General features: G+C 37.6%; 2 protein-coding genes across 2 annotated transcripts in view; both read right to left on the reverse strand.

Moving 5' to 3' along the window:
* Positions 1-60: 60 nt before the first annotated feature.
* On the reverse strand, positions 61-10,250 carry synm (synemin, intermediate filament protein). Its single transcript, XM_052097199.1, has 4 exons — positions 9,250-10,250; positions 6,650-6,774; positions 4,624-4,691; positions 61-4,182 (listed from the first exon to the last, which is right to left on the reverse strand). Exons 1-4 carry the CDS (start codon positions 10,045-10,047, stop codon positions 2,012-2,014), a joined length of 3,162 nt encoding a protein of 1,053 aa, XP_051953159.1. The 5' UTR covers positions 10,048-10,250; the 3' UTR covers positions 61-2,011.
* A 6,572-nt stretch (positions 10,251-16,822) lies between these two features.
* igf1ra (insulin-like growth factor 1a receptor) overlaps positions 16,823-19,384 on the reverse strand; it is a 145,678-nt gene continuing 143,116 nt past the window's right edge. Inside the window, 1 exon segment of the mRNA XM_052097026.1 lies at positions 16,823-18,681. Coding sequence (XP_051952986.1) covers positions 18,180-18,681 — 502 coding nt within the window. The 3' untranslated portion in view covers positions 16,823-18,179.

Below are 19,384 nucleotides of genomic sequence, written 5' to 3' on the forward strand. Positions count from 1 at the left end.
CTCTATCATTATAATCCTCAGATTGTAAAGATTTTTCTGAGAATTAAGCTGGATTCACTACACAAACTCTGTGCTTGTCTGAAAGGGTTTGTTTATTGTGTATGTACTTTACATGTGGACCAATGTTCAGACAGTGAGCAGACAAGATACCAAGTCTGTTTCTTAATATGGCCACAAAACAGAACTTTTGTGAATATTTCATATTAGTCTGCCAAGCCAAACCAATCATTGCTGTGGCAGTAAAAAAGTATAGCATACTGCACTGTAAATCTGCATACACTATATATCCACAATACAAGGGATCACAAAGTGTTTTTGAATAATTGAACCCTATCCATATATTCAGGCAAACTTCATCAGGTGATGAAACGCCATCTCAAAGGAATCCTCAAGCATAGTGCTTGTTGTTGATTAATAATTATATTGTATACAACATGATGAGAAAATTATGATTATGAATGTTTAATGAGATTAAATGAGAGCCTAATTTTTCAGTAAGCAAATTTTGAAATGATGTTATATGATTTCTCATTATAAATGACACTCTATTGTTAATATTGTAAGCGCAGGACAGTTCCACTGACTAACATGAAAATGTCTGATATATGTCAAGATGTAGCAGAATTTATGAAGGTATTACAAAAATGGAGGAAACTAAAATGTTTACTCCTTTGTAAATCTTTAGTCCAAAGTTGTTACACTATTTTACCTTTGAGGTATCGATGGAAAGTCTTAAGACAGAGTATGAATCCTAAAATAGACACACATTAGACACACTCCTTCAGTGGAAGTGAATCCTCAATCTGAATATGGGTAATAGGCTGTGACACAGACTTATTAGCAACCAGCTAGCTATTCTTGAAGCACTTACACACTTCTGTGTAAGCTGCCTAGAACTTATTTTATTGCATGATTTATTTATTTTTTATTCACACATGTTCTCTCTCTTCCTCTGCTCATAAACAGGGCAATGAAAAATGTGTTGTCCTGTTAGAGCGGGATTGCTAGATTAGTCTTCGCTGGTCTAATGTAATTTAAGGATTAAGAGATCTCTGGAAGACTGGAAGGACAGTCTATTTCCTGCCTTATGCAAAGCTATACACTGTGTATGTGGCCAAATATACAACACTGCATAAGTCAGTTAATTTTGTGGGCGTAACCTAAAAATCCAAAATTTCCAAATTTGTGACAAATATTCTTCTAAGGTCTCTGTCATACTGTGAATACAGTTTTGAATATACTCACATAAATATAGTCAGTCAAAGCAAGCATTATACTACAATTTATGCATATTTTCCATCTCAATCTATTCACTCTCCGTTTAACTTGATATTTCACATGAATTTTCTTAAAAACATGCCAAGCTTGTATTCTCACTGTCATGGAAACTAGAACAAACTGTGCATTTTATATAGCATACAATGTATATTTTTACAAGAGGATAAAGAAATAAAAGTTTTTTTAAAACTGTTATCTAACTTTTTCTATACTTAAAGCAAAACTATATAATAAAAGCTAATACAACAATTTGTACTCTATATCAAACCAAAACAGTGAATAAAGGGATTGTTCACCCAAAAATTTTAATTCTGTCAAACGTTACTCACCCTGATGTGGTTTTAATCACATATTACTTAATTTCTTCTGTGGAACACAAAAGGAGACGTTAGGCAGAATTCATTCACTCACTCATTCACTTTCATGGTATGGAAATAAGATGCAATGAAAGCAAATGGTGACTGAGGCTATTATTCTGCCTAACATTTTTTGTGCTCCATGGAAGGCAGTCATGCAGGTTTGGAACAACACAAGGGTAAATGATGACAGAGTTTTCATTTTTGGGTGAACTGTCCATTTAACTTGACAGATTAAACAGGAAATCACTCATGGATTTTTTTTATTGTGGTTTACAACACCTGATTGCTTTTATCCAAATTCATAATGAATTATGTGAACATAATTGTTATTTCAAGATATAATTAGTAATTTGAAGTGCAATTTCATTTTAGCCTCAGTCGTGTTTGGGGCTTTCAAGATAAACAGTTGCGATTCTCTTCTCATGACAGACCTTCAAATGAGGGTCAATCATCTGGGTCTGCAAAAACTCAACAGCTCCGCTGCCTCTTCGTTCTTCAGCTTCACTGGTTCCTTCACTGGCTGATGCAGAGGTGCTGTTGTTCACATCCATTTGAAATGTGAAGGATCTCTCACTAGGACCCAGCTTGATGTGTTTCTCTGTCTTGCTGACCTCATCAGAGCTCCAATGTCCAATCTCTTCATTGCTGGTCATCCACGGCATTCCCTCTGTTTGAAACTCCTCTTGGGAAACTTTCATAGTGTATCCTATTCCAGCTCCACCTCTGAGGGCCTGCTGGATTCCAGGGTGAGATGAGCTCAATGCTGCCATTATCTGCTCTTCCGATGGATCATCTTGTTCCTCCTCCAGCAGTCCAGAATCCTTCAAAGTCTGGGATATATTAAGCTCTGCTACAATGGTCATGGTTCCATTATCTGTGGCTTGTTCTACTTTCTTGATGTCCACTGAGACATTGTCTGGGGTCTCCCCACTATTAGTAAAAAATGCAAGTTCTTCCTTCAGGGCCCCAGAGACATTACCTTGGATTTGCTCTAGTGCTTCTCTCAGCTGCTTTTTGGGGTCTAGTGACTCCACTGTCAGCATTCCCACTATGGACTTTTGCAGCGTTGGAGAGACAAGAACCTCCTCTTCAATAATGCATTCTTGGATACTGTCTCTCACAAATGACTGGTCGCTATATTCAGGTGAATCTCTGTAACTGTGACCTTCCTTAGTCGACATTTTGGGCTCGTCCTCCTGGTAATATCTTTCATCAGACAGATCATCCACAACTCCATAATGGGTAAAAGACATAAACCGTCCACCCTCCTCTGACATATTGTCCTCAGGAGTAGAGACAAAGTATTCTTGTGGCTCTTGGCCATGGGAGAAATAGGGTAAACTTTCATCTTTAATCTTTTCAACTGTCTTAGAACTGCTCTTACAGGGATTTGTGGTCTTAGGGTCACTTTCTAGCTCCTCGATTTGGAAGAACATTGATGAGGGTTTGATGTTTGGTTGTTGGGACTTAATCTCCACTGTCTCCTTTATTTCAGTTTCACCTTCCTCATCACTTTGAGACTCCACAGGTTCCTCTATTATCTCCACATTCACCAACCTGTTTCCCAAGCTCTCACCTTGAAAGCCAAGACTCAACAGGTTCTCGATCATGTTTCCTGTTGGGGTTCCTTTGATGTTCTCTAGGTTGACTTTCTTGACTCCCTTGCTGAGAAGTTCCTCCATGCCAGAACCTTCAGACAGGTCTAGCTCTTCCTCCACTTTAGTTTGTAAGACAATCTGAGTTTTGGTGGTTCCATCATCTTGCTTTGTTTTCTCCACATGATATGTGAATTTTGAGTCAGGGGATGAGCTGACCTTTGTATCCAAACCAGCAGGTTTCATGACCTGCTGCATTATTTCTTCCATTAAATCGGCATCTAAGACTTTTTCCTCACCTACAAATACCTTAGACTCTCTCTCATCAATAGGTTTGACATGTTGTGTTTCATATTTCACTGTTGCCTTGGCTCTGTCTGTATCTTGTTTGGCATTCATTCTCTTTTCAACATCTTTCTGGTGGCTTTCAAACTCTCTTTTGTCTTTAGTTTTTGATTCTTCTACTTTGACGTACTCTCTTTCTTCTTTCACTGTTATCTTGCCATCCATTCTCTTTTCTTTCATTTCGACATCTTTCTGGTGGCTTTCTTCAATGGTGGCCTTGCTCAAGCTTATTGGCGATAACACTTTCACTGGCTTTGGTTGTGCTATTTGTGAGATTTTAGAGGTTGATGCACTTTCAATTTTGGGCAGGAGATGCTTCGAAACCTCTTTGGGGGAACTGGCAGCAGCTGCCTGTGCTGCTTTGGTGAAGGAAATCATGTCCCTTCTTGAAGCAGGACTTTGCTGTGAACGATTTGATACACTGATGGGCACTATCCTAGAGGGTCCATGAGAATAAAACTGACTTGATACATCTGAAGTTCTCATGCTGGAAATAGGCTCCATATATTTAACATCATATCCTTTGAAGTGTTTTCTCATATCTGGTTGACTTCTCGGAGCGCTAGAGACTCTTGGCGTGAAAGGGTGGGCTGGCATTTTTATATCTAGATAGACAACACAGAACAATATTAGGACAGAAAATAGGATGATAAACATTTTCTTGCTATGTATAATATGTTCATAATTATTGAATAATATTGTATTTCAGTTATTTCCAAAGTATAGCATAAAAGGAAATTATTTCATCCTAAAACATACTTTCAGGAAGTGTTTTGTAACCACAATTTACAGCAGTCTGTTTTCTTCATTTTTAAATGAAAATTCTGTTTGTTACTTACTCACATTTTGTTCCAAAACTGCTTGTCTTCCTTCCATGGAACACAAAAGGAGACATTAGGAAGGATGAATTTGAATGGTGGCTCAGGGTAACATTCTTTGTTTAATGTCTTTTGTGTTCCACAGAAAAAAAGTCATACAGTTTTGGAACAAAATTGTGGGGGATGGGGCTGTGCCTTCAAATCAACTATGAATCAAGCAAACAATACCTATTTTTCGTTCTCTTGACTGCTGATTAGACCACATTTGAGCATGTCCTCCTCCTTCCAAGAGTTGCCTGATGAACATGACAATGCCAAACGTTAAAAAAGCACGAGCAGACAAATCAAAGGTCAGGGTGACCTTTACATGATGTGAGCAAAACATATGCTGTTACCAAAACTTAGGGGCTACTTTTTTCAAGAGTGCTGACTACCCCCCTGCTCTGCCATCACCATGCACAAGCTCAAACACCAGAGAGAACAACCTGAAAAACCTTCAGTACCATGCCTATGGACTTTGTCCTAAGCAAAAACACATTTTGTCCACAATTGTGTCTAATTAGTCACACAGGTCCTTGAGCTTGTGCTTTGAACCTACCTGGACAATTCTATTATATGGCAAATGTGGTGGAGAACCAAAGCAGACTCTGTGGAGCTACAGTGTCCCAGTGGAAGTCCCCTGTGATTCTTCCAAAAGAGTGCACTAAAAATAACTGCCACAATGCATCCCGGTCTGTTTTCATTATAGCTTAGTATGTGGTGCAGTTTTAAACAGACCAATGGAAAGAAATTCTACATGATCACATCTCAGAAGACATTCCAAAAATGCCAAACAACACACTATTCAGACATCTTCAGATGAAAGAGTCTAACCTCACTTCTGAATTCAAGAATAAATGATGAGTGGCAGATAATGAGAGAAGAATCCTAAACATTTTCAAATGAGTCAAAAACACAGTGTATGTGCTACCTGCAATGGTGGACCATTATAAGGGGAGGCGAGCTATCTGATTTATCTTGAGAGCAAAACAGCCAACATAGACATACTGTATTAATACTTATTTTTAAATAATAATAATAAAAAACCTAGAAACAATTTTCTTACATGACATAGTAGTAAACAAAAACAACAAAAATTTGCCAAATATTATTTTCTTTTTAACATCTATTATTGTGTGTCTTTTATACTAATATTATTCATAAGGTGTTAGCTGATGCATCAGACAGTTTTAAATATACACAATAGAATGAATGTCATCATAATTCAGAATTAATGTTTGCTCAAATGTGCAGTGATCAAGTCATAAATAAAAACAGGGGAGTTAACTAGTCAAACAGGGAAAAAGTGGGAGGGATTTTAAGCAGACTTGCCACATGGGCGGGCATTAGTTGCTCTGTTACTGCAGTAACTAAAAATACATTCCAACTTCTACATGGCTGACGGCTCATGTTGGGGGTGGCAGCTCTATTAAACTCCACTACTCAAACAAATCTCTAAACAGACTCTTGAGTTACAGACAACAGAAAATATGTGTGCATTCAATTACTTTGCACAGTGGAATACCAGATTAACAATGAGGAACCCAACTCGGGGTATCTGGATGTTAGAAACAATTACATTTAAGACTTTTCAATGCATTTTAATTTAAATATAAAACCAATTGTCCATCAAAACAACTCAACTCCTGTGTGAAGACTTATAAGGCTATAAAAATATTTCCTTTATGAAAGGTGAATTTAAAACATTTTAATACAAATGGGAGACCCGTGTATTTCCCTATGTTTGTTCTACAAAGATGTCCATGAAGCAGAACTAAATTTGGTATTAATATTTAATATCACTGAGAAGATGTGGCAGGAGACAGAAACAAGCTCCCTGTGCTTGAAGCCATGAACCATAAGACCATAGGCAGGAACTGTCTAACAAATATGAATTTTAAGAAATTGTCAAAACAGAAACTTTGTAAAATGTAAGTGTTAGTATATCTCTGGGAAAAATGAACAAACATGAATGATCAGAAAATAAGGGCGGTGGTTATGCTAATACAGTCCCTGAAGACTTGTGTGCTTATAGTATTTTTCAATTTGAATTATTTATGTAATAAATATGTTATGTGCATATAAATGAGTTAAACTGGTTTGGTAGAACTAGTTATATTATAAGGTATGAAACAGCTTCTTGTCCCATTTATTTAGCCTCCTGTAGTTTTTTTTTTTTCCAAAGATGCACTGTTTAATATTAATATTAATATACCTGTATGTAGCCACTTCCAGAGCAAGACCCATTTTGACCTGTACGAGATTCTGATGGTCCTTCAGCTTCTCCGAGATGGTGTTGGACAGCAACCTGCGCTCATACTCCAGATCCTCAATAATAACCTGTATGACAAAAAGAGGGTTAGCTTGTTTGCTCTTTTACATAAACACAAAAATTTAAAGTAAATTAGGATCAGGTATCAAGTTGAAAAGGCATGTGTTTGTGTTCAAAAGACTTTTTAGAATTAATATCTCAAGAGTGATTAGAAAGTCAGTGGTTTGGGTAAAGTCTTAAAAGCACATTTAAATGTAATAATTTGGTTATTTTTTTGGTTATGTTCTGATGCATTTTAATCGTGAAATCAAGTAATTTTTATTTGTATAGCGCTTTCCACAAAACATATAATAAAGCAGCTTTACAGAAAATGAAGCTGTAATGACAATAGTGTCTTAAAGGCCTTAAAATTATTTGTCTTTTTAGTCCTTTAGAGAGCAAGCCAAAACTCCATCAGACTCCATGGCTATACAGCATGAATTTAATGCCAATATCAGATAGCTGCATGTAATACAAGTCATCATAAACTGACTAGTAACCATTTAAACATAATTATATATATATATATATCATCTATCTTTTATAGGGGTGTAAACTTTCAACTTTTTGATCCAAAGAGCTCTTGCAACATCAAGCCCTGCTGAAATTCATAATTTATTTAAAGAGATAGATGTCTTTAATAATAGAAGATTATCTGCTTTTTGTTGGTCTAAGTCAGCATGTCTTTAACTTCAGATCAGATACAAAAGGTACCATATCCCATTATATGTTTAGCCTATAAAATTCACAATTTTCTAGTGCTCCTACAGTGATGGATGCACACACTCCATCACTTACTTCTGGTGGTCTCTCGTGGAAGCATAAATGTCATCCATTATAAATATTAGCAACATTAGTCCTGGGATGTTTGTACAACATAGCATTTAAATCTTATGACTTCAATAAATGGATCAGTAAATATTCATTATAAGGCAGCATCATTTGTCTGCTTGGTGACTGCATGTCTATTAGGAGATACCAATGGTTTTGGAGCCTGAACAGCACATTTGGCTCTCAATAGGCTGGAGATACTAAATGCAGAAATATGTTAAGAATGGCATCCTCAATGCAGCTCATTCAGTTTAGTCCACAGTGACACAACACTTTACATCAATAACTGCACATTTGTCATTTTCCCAAGAGAGAGGCAATCATGGGATGAAGCATTAATCCCCAATTTCTCTATAGCACATTGAGCTGGAGATGATAAACATGGTTATTGGCAGTGCAGAATAACTCCTCTCTTAATCTCCTAAGGGGACCATTGACAGAACAGGTGTTGGGATAATGTTCATCAACATGATGTCTGCTTGGTTTTCACTATGTCTGAGTTTCGTAATCTTTTATTATCATTGTCTGAAAGAACTGAGAGGTTTGTGATAACATATATCATTAGCATGAAGTAATTGCCCTTGCCAATGCCATCTTCATTCTGTCTTATCATTTATTTGGCAGCTATGATACTGCAGCTGGCTGCTGTCACCACTGTAGTGCGACAAAGTGGGTGTGGCACCCTTCAAGGAGAACTAGCTCTGTAAATCCTTAAAGGGAATGTTCATCCCAAAATGAAAATTCTCTCATAATTTACTCATCCTCATGCCATCCCAGAATATGCTGCAGGACACAAACGAAGAGTTTTGGAAGAATATTTCAGCTCTGTTGGTCCATTCAATGAAAATAAATGGTGACCAAAATATTAAGCTCCAAAAAGCAAATAAATGTAGCATAAAAGTAATTATAAGGCTCCAGTGGTTAAATCCATACCTTCCAAAGTGATATTATAGGCGTGGGTGAGAAACAGATCAATATTTGTCATTTTTTACTATAAATCTTTTACTGTACATCTCGACCAGTAGGTGGCGATGTGCAAAAAGAATGCAAATCGCCAAAAAACAAAAGAAGAATGTGGAAGTGGGAGAGATTTATAGTACAAAAGGACTTAAATTATTTGTTTCTGAAGTCAGGGATTAAACCACTGGAGTTGTATTGATTAATTTTATGTTGCCTTAATGTTTTTTTGGAGCTTCAAAGCTTAGCTCACCATTCACTTGCATTGTATGGACCTACAGAGGTGAGATATACTTCTAAAAATCTTTGTTTTTGTTCTGCAAAAGAATGTAAGTCAAACACATCTGGGATAACCTGAGGGTAAAAGATGTGTTGTATTTTGTTTGGGTGAACAATTATTTTTAATGTCCGTTCACACCGAACACGTTTTGTGTACGTTTGCGCTCTTTTTCATTTTTTTTTTCTTTATAAACGCGCTATAAATACGTATTTGACCGTCGCAGAGCGTCTCACTCAAAATGCGTATCGAGACACCTGATCTGCGTACTGTTATATCACGCTGGATGTAGTTTTCTTTTTTTTTTTTTTTTTTTGCGCTTTGACGTATTCTTTCTGAACGGCCCCTTATGCAATACTTTCTCCAAAGGATGCCAGGAAATCTGTGGCGATGTGATTAATGCAGTAACTTTTATAGGTTGAAAGACTTTCTCACCCACCTGATACTGATTGATTTCAGCTCTGAAATGTTCCTGCATGTTCATGAGCCTCTCTTCAAGGTTCAGCTGCACATGAGTTTGTTGCTCAATTTCTTCACGCAGCCTTTTGAATTGTAAAGCGTATTCCCTCTTTTCCCTCTGAATATCTTCCAGCCTCGCCTGGTCGGCTTTGATAGACCCTTCGATTTCCTCTACCTTCAGGCGGTACATGTCCAATGTCTCTTTCCAGCTCTCTGTAAAGTTGGCAGCATACTCCTGCACCTCTTCCACCGTAACAGTTGTAGGCGCGTGATGCGTTTGAGTGACAACACGTACAGTTCGAGAGTGCACCTGGTCCCTCAGGTGGGCAATTTCTTTTCTGTGGGCATCTTCCAAAAACTTGTATTCGTTTTCGAGCTGAATGAGACGATCTTCCAACGCAATGTTAGTCTGAAGATCATGATGGAGCTGCCTCTCACACCCTTTAATCTCACTGCCGATGCCTTTGCTCACCGAAGCCTCCTCTGAACGCATCGCGTGAAGCATCTGAAGTTCATTGCGCAGCTTCTCGCGCTCCATCTCTGCTCTGCATTTCTCGAAAGATAAGCGCTCCAGCAGTCTTCGCATCTCCCGTAACTCTAACATGTGTTTGTTTTCCCATTCTCCAGACCTGTTCTGTCTGATTGAATTTATTTCGCTTACCAAGCAGGTATTTTCTTGCTCCAGCTGCTTCGCGCGCATTAGGTACTGGCTGAGTTTTTGGTTGAGCTCCTGGAGTTGGAGCTTCTCGCTCTCAAACGGCTGCCTCATTCGGAACATTATTATTATTTAAAACGTTGTCAATCTAATAGCCTATGGATTCGCTTAAATACGTTATGTTAAACGCTGCTCAAATATTCCCTTGTTGTCATCAATGTTGTGCGTCGATGAGAAGCTCTGGTTCGGATCTCGATGGGGCGGAGGCAGAGGCGAGCAAGTGCGGAGGAGAAGCGTGCGGTTCTGAGCTAATCCCATATCCCGTTAGCGAATTTACTAACGTTACTATGGGGAATGCTTGGTTTATGAATATTAAGTGACGTTCGCCTAGCATGCTTAACTGATTTGCTGAAAGTGGTAAGTGGGCGCGAGATGGCTAAATATTAATTAGGTTACGCGAGCCAACGCTTCATGAAAGTTACCGGATAACGTCATCAAGATCTAATTAATATTAATCACTGTATCCTTCGCCATAGTAGGATTGGTAAATTCGCGTCCCGTTCAGAAGCAGATGTTTAAAGGTGTAGAAGTGATGGGATATAAGATGGCTCTCCCATGTGGAGAAAAATTGACAATACACCCACTCTTCTACAGTCTCAGTGGCGCAGTTTGTTCTACAAAGTGTTACTTTCGGTAATAGCTCTATATATCATATTTATATTAGGCTACAGTTGTATTAAAACGCGCAGTTGTTTATTTGAGTTTTCAAAGTGATAGGTTAAGTCTTAAAATATAATACAACTGATAGACAATACTCGTGGAAAAAACAACTAAAGCTGAAGACATAACTAAATATCTTCATCTTCACTAAAGCTTAACTTATACATATCTATTTTAAGATACATGTTTTTGTGAAACATCTTATGTGCCTAAGACTTTTGCACAGTGCTATATATATTGTCTTATTGTGTATTATATACTTTTTTTTTCTATTCAAATTTTATTTTATTCTAATTTTTTTTTTTTTTTTTTTTGTGCACTGGAAGCTCTTGTCACCAAGACAAATTGCTTGTATGTGTAAGCGTACCTGGCAATAAAGCTGATTCTGATTCTGAAGTTGTTGTTGTAACAAATAAGTGGTTTAATATAAATAATATTTGATTAGAAAATTTAGAATCTTTATACATACGGTGCCGTATAAGTCAATGTTGTTCCTTGTGCCAGGGAGTCGTTTAACATTTTTAAAAAATGTCTCATTGGAAGTTAAAGTATACGACATCATGCCTTTTTTATTTTTTTGATAAGCAGAGTTTGACAAGTCATAATAGAGTTTTTTTTTATACATAATGCTTCTACATTTTAAAGTGTAAATGAGCAATTTGGGCAAATAAAGTTATGTAAATTTTATATGTAAACTATTCTGTAATCACGATGAAGTCAGATGCTTTGTTGTTGTTTCAGTAAGGTTTGAAGATGGTGGGACTTGGAATGGGCATAGAGGTCCACATTAAGGAGATCCCAGTCAGTAATGCAAAATCCCAACAAGTACTCAATGATATCTGGCAGAAGATGACCCCAAAGACAAATTTAAAAGTCAAAATTGTATGCATAGATTAATCATTTATACAAAGATCGGGGCTTGATGGGTATCTTGATCACAACAGAGATTAAGAGATGCTTTGTTAAATGTTGTAAATACAGGTGATAATTGAGAATCTTATCCTGCAAAAAAAAAAAAAAAACTTGTCTCAACAAACAATTGCGTGTTCGTGCTGCCTTAAAACTTTGTGTCAAGTTAAGAGGGAAAGTTGTTTAAACAGGACTGACTTAAAGGGATAGTTCACCCTAAAATGTAAATTCTCTCATGATTTAATCACACCCTTGTGTATCCCAAATGTGTATGACTTTCTTCTGCTGAACACAATCATAAATTCGTAAAATGATAAATTCACCCAGCCGCCATCAGTTGTCTGATGAAGGCCTTGAAGGTGGCTGAAACATCATGTATTTTTAAACAAATAAAGTTGTAGATCAGAGTTTGCTTAAAGAGTGATAACTTGCACCTCCTTCTTTTGAAAATAACTGAAAGTGACAACAAACACAAACGACAGCATAATTAAAAGCAGCAAACAGTAATACTGCAATTTGCATAATCTCCTCTTTTTCTCCCAAATTTGGAATGCCCAGTTCCCAATGCACTCTAAATCCTTGTGGTGACTCGCCTCAATCCGGGTGGCAGAGGACAAATCTGTTGCCTCCGCGTCTGAGACCGTCAATCCGTGCATTTTATCACGTGGCTTGTTGAGTGCGTTATTGCGAAAACATAGCGCATGTGGAGGCTTTACACTATTCTCCATGGCATCCATGCACAACTCACCATGCGCCCCACCAAGAGCGAACCACATTATAGTGACCATGGGGAGGTTACCCCATGTGACTCTACCCTCCCTCACCATCCACTCTGACCAGCAGAAAGTGGACTTATTAATACATAATTTATGCTCAAGGTAACATTTAAATAAATGTCTGAGTTTAACACTCTGGTCACATTTGTCCATACCGAGTGCAACTGCAAGATAACAGGGTGTAACTCAACTTCTTTGGTTAATTTGATAGAAAGACTTTGCAATGGCAAAATAGGAGCAAGAACTTCCATATGAAACCAGTGAGGGGCTCTCTCAGGTGGAAGTGACAAATGAGTCAAATGTCTGAGACTAAATGCATAATAATAAAACAAACTCTTGGGTAGGCCTAGCCCACCTTTGTCAATCTGCCTATGTAACTTATTTAATGTAATGTAGTACGCTTACCATTCCAAATGAAGGACTTCTGAATCTGCTCGTTCTTTGGGGGGTAGGGTTTGGGGGTGGCGATTGTGAGGGTTACATATTGATTCTGTTTGTATGTGTTTGATTTTCATTGTTTAACAGATGAATCAATAAAAAATGTTAATCACACAAAAAAAAAAACCTTGCAGTTACCTGTGCGATTTTGTATACTACTATTCACTGTGCCACGGGCAGGTAAAGGCTGGCCTGATCCATGTGCCAGCCTCAGGTAGCCTGGCAAGCCCAGAAAGACTTGTACTACAACTCTAGACCATCATCCAGGTTCTTTTATGCCATCTGTGCACCCCTGCATACACAACATCATACTATAGGAAGCATACAGGTAGAAAACACTGAAGAAAACTTATTTCACAAAACTTAATCCTGCGATGGAGACCGCATAATGAAAATGCAATAAGTGACACTGGACACAGGCCTTCAGACTCATTCATTTTTTTAATTCAAAATTTAAGAAAAAAGAAAATTACATGAAAATTCTTCAGATATACATTAAGCCAATGGCATGTAAAAAGTCTACCATCTCAACTGGAGGTGAGGAGAAAACTGAAATAAAAACATTAGGCCTTAGATACATAACTTATAAGAAGACGAGAGTACCAGCCAAGCCGTTTCACCATCAGTTTCAACCAATCAATGCAATGACACAGAGAATCTGATAATTTTTTCCTCTTTTTTTAAATGGTATTTTGTGAAAGGAAAATTAAAAGTGATATTAAACTCTTTTCAGTACAGTAGATCAAGGCCCCTTTTGAAATTTGTCAGAATGCCAAGCAAAAACAACAGTGCCTGGGAAATGATGTGAAACCTCAAGCTTGTTATTGCAATTAGAATGCACCCATGCGTTTTTTCTAAACCTGAGGTTTTGCATTATGAAGAAATATAAAATAATAATAATAATATTAGTTCTTATTGATAGTGATAGTTGAGGAAAAACTCTTTCTGTCAATTTACTTTCAGGATTGCAGAGAACTTGCAATGCAATTGTCTATTTCTACTATAAACTTGACTTTAAAAAAAATTCTAGTCATGTTCTCTCTCTGTGTCATGACTACCCGTAATCTACTGGACATTACTGCCCTGTTTGTGTCTGTATATAAGTGTGTTTCTGTTGTAGATCTGTAACCTACTGGTAACTAAGGAACCTTGGCAGCATTCAATGAAAACTGACATTCACTTTGCAACAGGCCAATGCATTTTTCCATATTCATTACAGAAAGAAAACAAGAAATTGAAATAAATAGTGATATCTATTATTTTCCCATTATAAACACATCAAAACCTTAATCACTACATCTACATGTTATACACTCCCACCCATATACATACGCAACAATACAAGCACAAGGGCTTTTGTAGAATGGTTATTTAGATCCTCTTGTTCCACACAGAATAATATTCTTTTCTAGCAATGAGCCTCTCAGCGTCCCAACCAGGTCTTCCAATAAGTGCCCTCATGTTCAACCCCTGGAGTTCCTCTAATAAAAGATACAAAATTCAAAGAATATTTTAAGTGCCATAAAACAGAACCGCCAAGGGTTGTAAGATCGTGGGCCTCAAATTTGCTTTAACATATGATTTGCTCTGAATCGTTATCGGAGAAAGCATTTCACTACCCAACGCTATTGGCAAAATTATGCGTAGTCTTTAAAGCAGCATGTTGTCAGCAGCAAAAGAAAAGAGAGGCAAAACCACAGCCCTTTCTCTCTCTAGAGAATGATTTCAATGAATATGATGACAACATTTGGCCCTTTATATATGGTACATGTTAGAAACATGGAGTGGACCTAACCTAACAAATCAGTTGGAATGTTTTTCCAGTTACATTTATGAGAAGGGAAAAAATCCACTGGTTTGTTATGAAAGAGTTTTACGAAATCCACACAATGCATTCGATTCTTAGATGCTTTGGCCAGACATACTGTTAGGTATTAGAGCAGAATGCAGGAAAAGGGAAGAATGATTAGATTATAACAGACGTGACCATACAGTGGTACTTACACACCAGCTGTAGTTAAGGGGGAAGTCATTAAAGACATCCTCAATTATGGGCCAAAGCCTTTACTTGACATCATCTAGATATTGGAGAGCCACATTCTTGTGCAGAGAGATGCACAAGAGAGAGATCTCTGTTGATGCTGTATATCAGATTTACAGCAAAGATTCTGGAAGCTTAAATAAATGGGAACTTTAATATCATGTACATTTTTCAATGGCATAAGAGCATCGTATCTGGATTGCACAACAATTGCTTGCAAGTAAAACAAAAACAAATAAAACAATAGCATTTGTAATCAGTTATCAATACAGCAAGAATTAGGGATCCATTTAAAAAAATTTGGTTGTTGAGACCATGACCCTATGGATCATGAAAATAGGAGCCATGCAAAGAGGTGGCTGATATCAAATAGTGTTTTTCTTGTTCTTTTTGTTGCATGTGCGTTACACAAGTTACTGTATGATCTTCAAAACCTTTAAATGGCAAATAAGGGATGATCAGAGAAGAATAAATGAAATGCAAGAATTCTTTTTTCTGTTATGTTTTTGTATCTCAAACGTCCATCACAGATACCATCTGGAGATTTAGCCATTTTACATCATAATCAGCATAACTGAGAGCAGAGGGATTTTATTTATATTACTGGGCATATATGATGCTATAGACATGCTATTTAGAATTCCATTGCAGTGTTTGAACACACCATGACTTCCTCTCGCTCGATTCTTGGAAGCATGTGCTCTGTGGTGCTTCTAACGTTTCTAAATCAGAGATATGACAGAGGATGATGAGGTCCTCTATAGACTTGTGAGAAAAAGTGAGATGTATTTTATAATTTTATATACTCACATATTTAAAATAAAACAAAATGAGGTAGATAGATGTTGAAGGAAATGAAAAAAGAAAGTCCCCCAGTCGTGACATCATGAAAAATGCATCTAGAATTCAGAATTTGTACTAAATCATAATGTCATTTGTACAGTGATTTCAACTGGTATTAGAAAAATAGGAAATTAAATAAATACCCCATCAGTGGGGGGAAATAACCTTCTAAGACAGGAAAAATAAGTCCTGGGTAACATTCCCAAATGCACATGGAGAAATCCTTCAAAATAAAACATATTTAAAGCCAACTAGCAAGGGACGCCTACCTTTATATGTAGCACTTTGAAATGATACATTTTCGGAACTTTAACTGACCTTATTTGGTAGCAGATGGTATACAGTATTTCATTAGGAAGGTTAGTGCTCATTGCATCATGTTTATAAGATTGCGGTGGGTTGCGCAAAACTGGAAAGCAGAGATTAACAATGCATCTTGTTTGGGAGGTGTTACAGGCGTGTTGGGGTATGACAAATTAAGCCAACCCAATTAGCCCTGTTTGTTGCTATTCAGTTACATAGATGGGTTACAAAAATTGTTTTTGAGGGTAAAGTAAATGAAACCTCTGAAAAAGCCAGACACAAGGAGGGTGGCATGGGGTGGACGCAGATATACTGTAGAGTTTAGTAAGGGTTAACTTAAGGGGAGGGCAGCAACTTAAAAAGGTGGAGTGGAACAAGCTCTGATGAAAATGTTTGCAGAACAAAATTTAACAATAACCTGAGATTGAGTTGCTCCTCATGGGCAGGGTGCAATCGTAAACAACTGTTTCAAGGGAGCCTAAAGTTCACATGCAGAGCTAAAGATTCTGTCATTAATAATAATAATAATAGATACATTTAAAAAACACAAGGCAATGGACATGTGGCAATGCAGACAACCTCTTAAGGAGAAAGCAAAAATAAAAATAAATTTCAAAAGGCTATTTTTTCTTTTTTTCTTTCTTTTTCTCTTTTTTTTTTGCAAGAAGAGTACAAAGCATAAGAAAATGGACTGTAGTGGAGATATCATAAAATATTAAACCTGAAGGATTTCTTATATATATATATATACTTTATATACAGTATATATGCAGTATATATATATATATATATATATATATATATATATATATATATATATATATATATATATATATATATATATATATATATATATATATAACACCCACAAAAGAAAAAAATAGCAGCTTCTTTCTGTACAGACAAAGAGGTGAACATCAGAATTGTAAAAAAGTTGTCAAAAGTGACTCAAACCAATAATTTGAGTGTAAATGATCTTGTCGTCTAACATACAAATGTAAGACCATTCTTAGAATCATATGAAGTATATAGAGAGACTAATGACTAGTCTAAAAAATACCTGCTTCGTACAATGTCTCACTTGTCTCGACAAACAGACTTCAAAACAGATGAAGCCCCAGTATTCTGTTTCCTTCATGGCTGAGCCAATCCCTTATTATTCATATCTGCCTCTCTGAAGTGTGTGGATCTCTTCACCTTCAATATTAGCACCATGCTCTTTTCTTTACACTCTAGACATCACTCTGTCGAAGGCTCAGCTCACAGATGAGGTGTGCAGCAGGAACTTCCATGCAATAGTTGGATATCAGAGCCATATAAAAAGGGGAAAGGGGAAGAATTTACAAACACAAGCTGATTGTAAAAGATGAGGTTCAGAAATCCCCCATCAAAGACAGTATGAGAGTTTAGTCTCTTGATTGCTCTAATTCAAAGTGCAGCCTAGAAAATCGGATGTGGATGAGAGGATTGGAAAATGTCATGATAAATACCTTCTTAGAAAAAAGGAAATTTGATTTGGCAAAAATTTGGCAGTTTAAAAAAAGCCCACCTCACTCTCTAACAAACACCCTTGAATTAACTAGGAGGCTGGAGCAACCAGAAATTTGACCAGTAATATGACGGTTCTCACCCACTGATAGAGAACAAGCTATCTCAACTGAGAAAGTCTCTGCTCCATCTTGATTTAGAAATGTGATGACAAAGACATTAGTGGAAGCTATGTACTGCGCTGAGGAGGGGAATGTGTATTTCTGTATAAAAACACACTTGAATTTTTACATATTTATGCACATACACACGCATCCTATAAGTCTTCATGGGCTGGGCTTGCTGGCTTGTATGCTTGTCTCTCGTTTCACAATTAACTGGCAGGTTTTCTTCCTTTGGAAAGCATTAAAACAAGTTATTTTCACACAAGTGAAAGCCAGGGCTCTCCAGTGTGGTGGTTTGATCAGAAATCTTAAATATTGCAAGAGTATTTGTAGGCGTTTTGTGTCACCAATCACCCGAAACATCCTCCATCATTTGAAATCATTAAAAATATGATCCAATGACTTCCATGTAGGATACTTGTCTATCTGGTTATCGACTGCACGCTTAGCCCTAGGTTTTGACTCCTTGAAAACATAAGAAAATGCATATGACGATGTAGACAAAGGGGCGAGGGAAATGTGGGTACCCTGTGTGAGGAGTAGAGGGAGATGGAGGGTGGGAGAAAGTCTTGATCAGCAGGCTGACGACTGAGGCAGTGGCAGCACTCGCTCATTCTTCCTCCCACCGTTCATGTGTGCGTAGGGCTGCGTCTCATCAAATGACGGCCCTAGCAGTACCACCGGCCCATTTGCTGATACCTGTCCTGAGTGCTTGTCTAAGGCCAGTCCTGGAGAAGCTGAGGAGGAAGGAGGGGAGATGGAGGGGTTTGGGGCAGACCCTATCGGTGTCCCTGGCCCCTGAGCGGAGGATAGCGCTTGTGGACTCTGGGTCTGAGCCCCTATGCACCCCTGAGAGGAGGGGGCAAGCGTAGAAGCGGGATCCAGTGGAACATTCTCCATGTTCTCCACCTCCATGTCCAGTTCCTCAGTGTCGGGCGGCTTGTTCTCCTCGCTGTAGAAGAAGCTCACTTCCCGGAAGGGTGACTCCAGTTCTTCTTTGATGCTGTTGATGATCTCCAGAAAAGATGGACGCATCTTAGGGTTGTACTGCCAGCACATCCGCATCAATTCAAATCTGTGGACCAAATGTGCAGACACAAAAAGCATTACAGTATACAGTACACATACTAGTGGCAGAATAAGCACTATTCACTTTAATTGTAAGGAAAAAACTAAATATATGCATCTAAAGGAAAATGGTGCCTAAAAAACATTTTGCCTAAACTCTCCTTTTGTGTTCCACAGAAGAAAGTTAGTCATGTGGGTTTGGATCACTATGACGTGAATACATGAAAACAGATTTTCATTTTTGGGTGAATTATCACTTTAAGTCTTATGTAAAGTAATAATAAGTGCTGCTTGCTAATGCAAGAATAACTATTAATATTGCTATTATTTGAATAAACCCCACACATACACCATTGAACACCATAGCAACCACCTACTGTAGCAAGAAGTTGAAAATGTCACCCTGGAAACTGCATAACAATGCCCTGGCAACCACCTTGAACACCCTAGCAATCACTACTCACATTTTCTTCAGAAAATTAAAAAATCTGTTAACACAAATACAAACAAGCAGCATGTAATATCTCTATAATCCAAAACGACCAGGTGTTTTGAAGCACTACAAAAAGTCTCCACCCATCAACAGGGGGCAGTATTCACCAGAGTTAAATTGCATACGAGACTGTGGTGGTGGAGCAGACAACTACCAGAACATTCTGTAGTAGTGCACACCAAGAAGCGTAAGTGTGCTGCAGCAGCGTTACTATCCT

This window comes from Xyrauchen texanus, chromosome 29 (genome assembly GCF_025860055.1).
Source record: "Xyrauchen texanus isolate HMW12.3.18 chromosome 29, RBS_HiC_50CHRs, whole genome shotgun sequence".
Taxonomy (NCBI): domain Eukaryota; kingdom Metazoa; phylum Chordata; class Actinopteri; order Cypriniformes; family Catostomidae; genus Xyrauchen; species Xyrauchen texanus.

What these genes read in the sequence shown, in the direction of transcription:
- synm (XM_052097199.1), bottom strand. Translation starts at nt 10,047, where the DNA reads ATGTTCCGAATGAGGCAGCCGTTTGAGAGCGAGAAGCTCCAACTCCAG. An exon ending in CTGGAAGTGGCTACATACAG is followed by an intron (nt 4,692 to 6,649) that starts GTATATTAATAT and finishes CATGTTCATCAG; the next exon opens with GCAACTCTTGGAAGGAGGAG. An exon ending in GTCAAGAGAACGAAAAATAG is followed by an intron (nt 4,183 to 4,623) that starts GTATTGTTTGCT and finishes TTGTCTATCTAG; the next exon opens with ATATAAAAATGCCAGCCCAC.